The 5,601-nt window shown below is 41.3% G+C and overlaps 1 protein-coding gene and 1 long non-coding RNA gene across 2 annotated transcripts in view; both read left to right on the plus strand.

Moving 5' to 3' along the window:
- Positions 1–1,575, plus strand: part of LOC118338032 — a 2,093-nt gene extending 518 nt beyond the window's left edge. Inside the window, exons 2-3 of the long non-coding RNA XR_004797210.1 lie at positions 943–1,006; positions 1,527–1,575. This is a non-coding gene — a long non-coding RNA (uncharacterized LOC118338032). The remainder of the gene's footprint in view (positions 1–942; positions 1,007–1,526) is intronic.
- Positions 1–5,601, plus strand: part of hspa12b (heat shock protein 12B) — a 20,013-nt gene that overhangs the window by 5,707 nt on the left and 8,705 nt on the right. Inside the window, exons 3-9 of the mRNA XM_035675727.1 lie at positions 943–1,006; positions 1,562–1,607; positions 2,459–2,665; positions 2,751–2,937; positions 3,212–3,316; positions 3,510–3,626; positions 5,251–5,428. Of these exons, the coding sequence (XP_035531620.1) occupies positions 943–1,006; positions 1,562–1,607; positions 2,459–2,665; positions 2,751–2,937; positions 3,212–3,316; positions 3,510–3,626; positions 5,251–5,428 (904 nt within the window). The remainder of the gene's footprint in view (positions 1–942; positions 1,007–1,561; positions 1,608–2,458; positions 2,666–2,750; positions 2,938–3,211; positions 3,317–3,509; positions 3,627–5,250; positions 5,429–5,601) is intronic.

Below are 5,601 nucleotides of genomic sequence, written 5' to 3' on the forward strand. Positions count from 1 at the left end.
TTGTCACATATACAATCATACACAATACAACACATATCAAAATTTGTCCTGTGCATTTAATCCATCCCAAATATTAGAGAAGCCACTGACTGGAGGATTAGGGTGGGGGGAACTGGACTCCCCTGTAGAAAACTCACACAAGTACGGGGAGAACATGCAACCTCAAGAAAGACCAGGAATCCAACTCAGGAGCTTGTTGCTGTTGGGCAACAATGCTAAGCGCTGAGCCATTATTATGTAGGGAATAGTGAATGTGTAAACAAGGGAGTGAGTTTGGATGATCACAACCGCCTATCTCTAACATCTGAGCTATCACTTTCTCCATTTTATTGTGCTTGCATATGGGCCGTATAATATGATTGGTCCATCCAAGTTAATTACTTAAACCTGCACTAATTTATATTCTTATAAATAGGAAATTATCACAGGACTCTGCAGTTCCCCTCCGCTCTATTGAACATTTTAATATCTTTTAATTTATTGGTTTTATTTATACCTCACAACTGTTGTGATTTTGACTCTCTCCAGCCTCACTTCCAGCTGTTTTTATTTAAAAGGCTCCAAAAAACCTAATGTACGCTACCTGCAGACAGACAAAGTTACTGAATATTGGACTTCTGTTCATATCTGCTGGATGTTTAAATAGGATTTTTTTTGCTAACACATGCACCATAATGTCTTATAAGGTATTGTCTATAAGGTGATAATATGTCAATATTGTGTTTAAGGCTTGTTGTGCTGTCCTTAAAGTGGCCAAAAAGGATGCAAAATTATTATTTAGACCTTTAATTCTGGACAAATCACGCCTGATCTACTGCCAGGTCCAGTTCTATAAACTACAACACAAATAAATTCTACACTGATGATGAAGCGGAAACCATAGACCATGTTCCCCTCATTAATTATTCTATATGCATCATGTTGGTGTGTTTCTCTCTGCAGACCCTGGCTCCTGTAAAGATGGCTGACGTGGTGCAGCCAGACCCCAACAGCCTGCAGATACCTGGTAAGACACACAGTGCATTGCTATGGCAACCTGGTCAAAATGACTCATTTCCCTCTCTCATATCTTTTGGAGCTTGAACACGTTGACCTTTCCATGTCCCTCTCCCACCTGGGAATATTACTCATGTCAAATTCCAGTTACATACCAGTCATTCCGGTTCATCACAAATATTCAATTTCACATCTTCAGCAGGGAGCTTCAGGTCAAGTGTGTTTACGCCCAAACTCTCTCACCCTCAGAGTGAAAAATAAGGTGTTTTTCTGCATGTGTACATGTATGTTAGTATCAGCACCTCATAGTAAGTCCGATAATGGCTCGTTCCTTCTGATAAGAGAGTTTTCACATGGCTGCATATCGCATCAAACACACTGATTTTTTTGGCTATTCTGCTCATTTTCCAGTGAAGTACGTGTGGCGCTTTTCCAATGCTGAAATATAAATAAATAATAGTGAGATTTTTATAGTTAGCCACCACTGCATTATTGTTACATTTCTCTTTCTCTTCTCCATTAATTCCCAGGTGATCATTTATCAGCCCCTTCGTCACCTGACTAGGAAATGACTGCAGCCATTACACCGCTCACACCCTCAGCCCTCACCGGTAACTACACACACAACCAAACACACACACACCACACACATCAACACACACACACACACACACAACACACACACACACACTTACCACAGACACTCCTACACACCCTTATTTTCTTTATATAGAGCTCTTAAACATGACCTGTAAACCCACATCCATTTCTCACTGTTATTAGTGGTTTATAATAACACTTACACTCACAGTTTTAAGTGATGTGTAGGATTAAAACAAGGAGCCAATAAAGACTGTAGGGAAGAAATATATACGCTTTGGTGCTAACTCTCACAACTACTAATGGAGAAAAAAGTATAGTCCATGAAAAACAGCTTCTGATTTCAAAGCCATCCTTATAACTCTACGCTGTTTCCACTGATAGAAACTAGTTATTACTGAAATGTAAGAGGCGTTCAATCCCACCCATGCCGATTTTCCAGACAGAAACATCAACATTAGCCTATTCAATTTGTGATAGTGGTAGATAATGTTTGCTAATCGGCACTTAACTATGGAAGCCCTGAAAGGCAAGTTTTTTTTTCACCTGTGAAATTTTTTTTTCAGTAGTGAAAGTAGCATTATAGGTTCTTAATTTTTTGCATCTATGAAAACAGGCGAAATATATAATATATATTCTTTCTTTATCGGTGAAAACATGAATTTTGTTTTTCACTTGCTTTTCAGGGCTTCCGTGCTAAACAGCTGAGGATAATAGGAATATCAGTTTTTAGTATTAAGTCATAAAACAAAGTATAAAGGACAAATTCAAACTTTGACCTGGTGATGGCGCTAGATAAAGGAAAGTCTTTACATGTAATCTTGAGGGAGACATTAATGTCTGCACTAAATTTTACAAACAGGAAAGAGATGAATGAGTACAGAAGTGATTATAAGTTCATCTGTAAATCTCCCTCTCTCTCTGGCCTTCTTTCTCTCTCTCAGAGGGTGGAGGTCAGACCCAGGATGGCCTGTCCCTTCTCAGTTGTCGTGGCGATAGACTTTGGGACGACATCCAGCGGCTACGCCTTCAGCTTCACACAGGACTCAGAAGCCATACACATGATGAAGTAAGAGTCTGTGTTTTTTGTCTTTCAATTCTATTATATTCAATTATTTTCTACCCTTGACACCTTATTCCTCCAATCAATACAGGCGCTGGGAGGGCGGCGACCCTGGGGTGGCCAATCAGAAGAGCCCGACGTGTCTGCTGCTGACTCCTGATTTGCGGTTCCACAGTTTTGGGTTTGCTGCCCGGGACTTCTACCACGACCTGGACCCAGAGGAGGCCCGGCACTGGCTCTACTTTGATAAGTTCAAGATGAAGATCCACAGCACAAGTGTAAGAGAGATCAGGAGAATCAGCTGGTAGTGACAGAAAGCCAATTTTACACATCCATATCAATGTATTAGTTATGAGAAGTATAAATCAACCCTAATAGCTTGGCCTCTGCAGCTTAAATTTTGACCATTTGTCTTTTTTTACTCATGTCTCTCTCGTCTTCCAACTTTATGAAAGTGCAATATTAAAGTACCTCTTTAAGATTTTAAGTATCAGAAAGATGAATTGTTCTTGCAGCAGCGTTTCAGCAGTTTGGGTCCTGTGTTTGCTGCAGGACCTCACCATGGAGACGGAGCTGGAGGCGGTCAATGGTCGAAGGGTCAGGGCCATTGAAGTGTTTGCTCACGCCCTGCACTTCTTCAGGGAACACGCTCTAAAGGTACACGTTAAAGCCCCAGCTTATGATTGCAGTAAGCTGCTTATATGTGTGTGATTTTTTTTGGGATACGGCTTATATCTATATATATATATATGAACACTTACTTAGCTCATGTAGCACATAGAGTGCTTTGCTTTGATAGAGGCTCATATCTTTATTTACCAAAGAAAGTGCTTCATTGATTCTGCTTCAGGAGGTGAAGGACCAGTCGTCTTCAGTGTTGGAAGGAGAGGAGATCAGATGGGTCATCACCGTCCCCGCTGTGTGGAGACAACCTGCCAAACAGTTCATGAGAGAGGCTGCATACCTCGTAGGAACACACACTCATTGACACATACATAAATCCAGCATTAGATGTAGCTAACTTAAATCTTTTATATTTAAAGGTCCAGTGTGTAACATTTAGGAGAATGTTTTCAGTGTATAATCACCTGAATATAGGAATCATTGTGTTTTTGTTACCTTAGAATGATCGTTTATGTCTACAGACGCCGCAGGTTGCCCTCTGTGAAGTACTAAGCACTGGCTGTAGATAAGGCCTTTCGTGGCCACAGTAGTTTATCCTGCACACTTCACAGCCCGTCCTCATTTCCACGTTGTCAAACACAGACGCAAGCAGTGTTCAGTTAGTTGCAATCCTACATACTGCTCCTTTAGTTTAAGGTTGAATTTATATTGTAGTTTTCTTTTTTTTTATTTAAAAAAATTACTTTTCTGTCTTTTTTGTGTTGCTGTAACACAGTTCCCCCTCTGGAAATGTTATATTTCATTTTTTACTCTCCAAAAAGCCACTGAATTTCAAACAAAAATACATTTTAATTCAGCTTAAATCAAGGCTGTTTTTTTTGCATGAACAACTGAGATTTTAGAGATTTGTGGTTTTGACTGTCTAAAGACTAGTCATCATTAGCTGCAAGTATATTATTGTAACTATAGTTTCATGTTGTAGGACTAAAACAGTGTGTGCGTGTGTGTGTGTGTGTGTGCATGTGCGTGTGCGTGTGTGTGTGTGTGACAGAGAGAGAGGAAGAACAACAGGGAGATGGAAAGAAAGGCAGTGTTTAATGCATAAGATAAAGGCTGTCTGATTAATTTTCCCATGGATCACTTACTACACACACACACAACGCTGCACTTTCCCTGAATATCTTCCCACCACACACTCCCCCTTGCTGTACTGTACATGTCACAATGACTTGTAGGAAGTGTGCGCACATGGATAGGAATGCAGGGGGTCCTGTCACATCGCAAATCAATGAAAATGAATGAACCTGTGTGTGTGTGTGTGTGTGTGTGTGTGTGTGGGTAATAGTGAATGTGTACTACCGATAGTCCCTGGGAGAGGCTTTACAACCTTTTACTTTTAATGTCACGCTTTCGTCATTCTTGTTCTCTCTCTGTTCACTTTTCTCACACTTACACACACACACAGAGATCAATGTGTTAACCATTATCTTTCATAATGCCCTTCACTCACCCGGCCACATACATAAATAGTCTGATGCATACACACTTTCATATGCACACTGACACACACCCTGTGCTGGCTCCCAGCTTGAGGCCGTTGGGGTGTGTGTGCTTCCTGCTGGTGATGATGTCATCAGAAGTGAACAATGAGGGAGACCGGCGTACAAACACAGGAAGAGGTGTCCAGACCCCCGCCCTGCACACACACACACACACACACACACACACATGCACACACATCATTCCAGACACTCAACTTTACTCCCAATACATTAAGCCTAATTCTTATACTATATACCAGCTCCTCATAAGTAGGCGTGCACTAAATATAGGCCTATATATGCACCAAAGCAGAGTCTACATGTACGTCTAACTTTCTTTGTCTCTTTAGTATCTCAGTACAATCAAAAGCACAGCAGGGTCATACAATTCTGCTTGTAAATTTCTCCCTCTCTTTGCTCCTCCAGGCTGGTCTGGTGTCTCCCGACTGTCCCGAGCAGCTCCTCATCGCTCTGGAACCTGAAGCTGCATCCATTTACTGCCGTAAGCTCCGCCTCCACCAGGTGATTGACCTGAGCTTGCAGCCAATCACAAATGGCCTAGATCTGGAGGGCTCCCAGCCCTTCGACTCCAGCTTCAGACAAGGTAGTGAAGAGAGAGAGAGGTTTGTGTGGGTGTGTGTACTTTTTTCTGTGTGTCTTCTTCTTGTAGACTTTTTCATTAGCATAAGCATGAAACCACAGTGTTCTTGAAAATGTTGTTGTTTGATTTCACTTGGGGATTGTGGTTTTTGCTGCGTTTGTTTGTGTGTGTGTGTG

The sequence above is a fragment of the Morone saxatilis genome, unplaced genomic scaffold, assembly GCF_004916995.1.
Source record: "Morone saxatilis isolate NCDOM2014 unplaced genomic scaffold, NCSU_SB_2.0 Contig4, whole genome shotgun sequence".
NCBI lineage: Eukaryota > Metazoa > Chordata > Actinopteri > Moronidae > Morone > Morone saxatilis.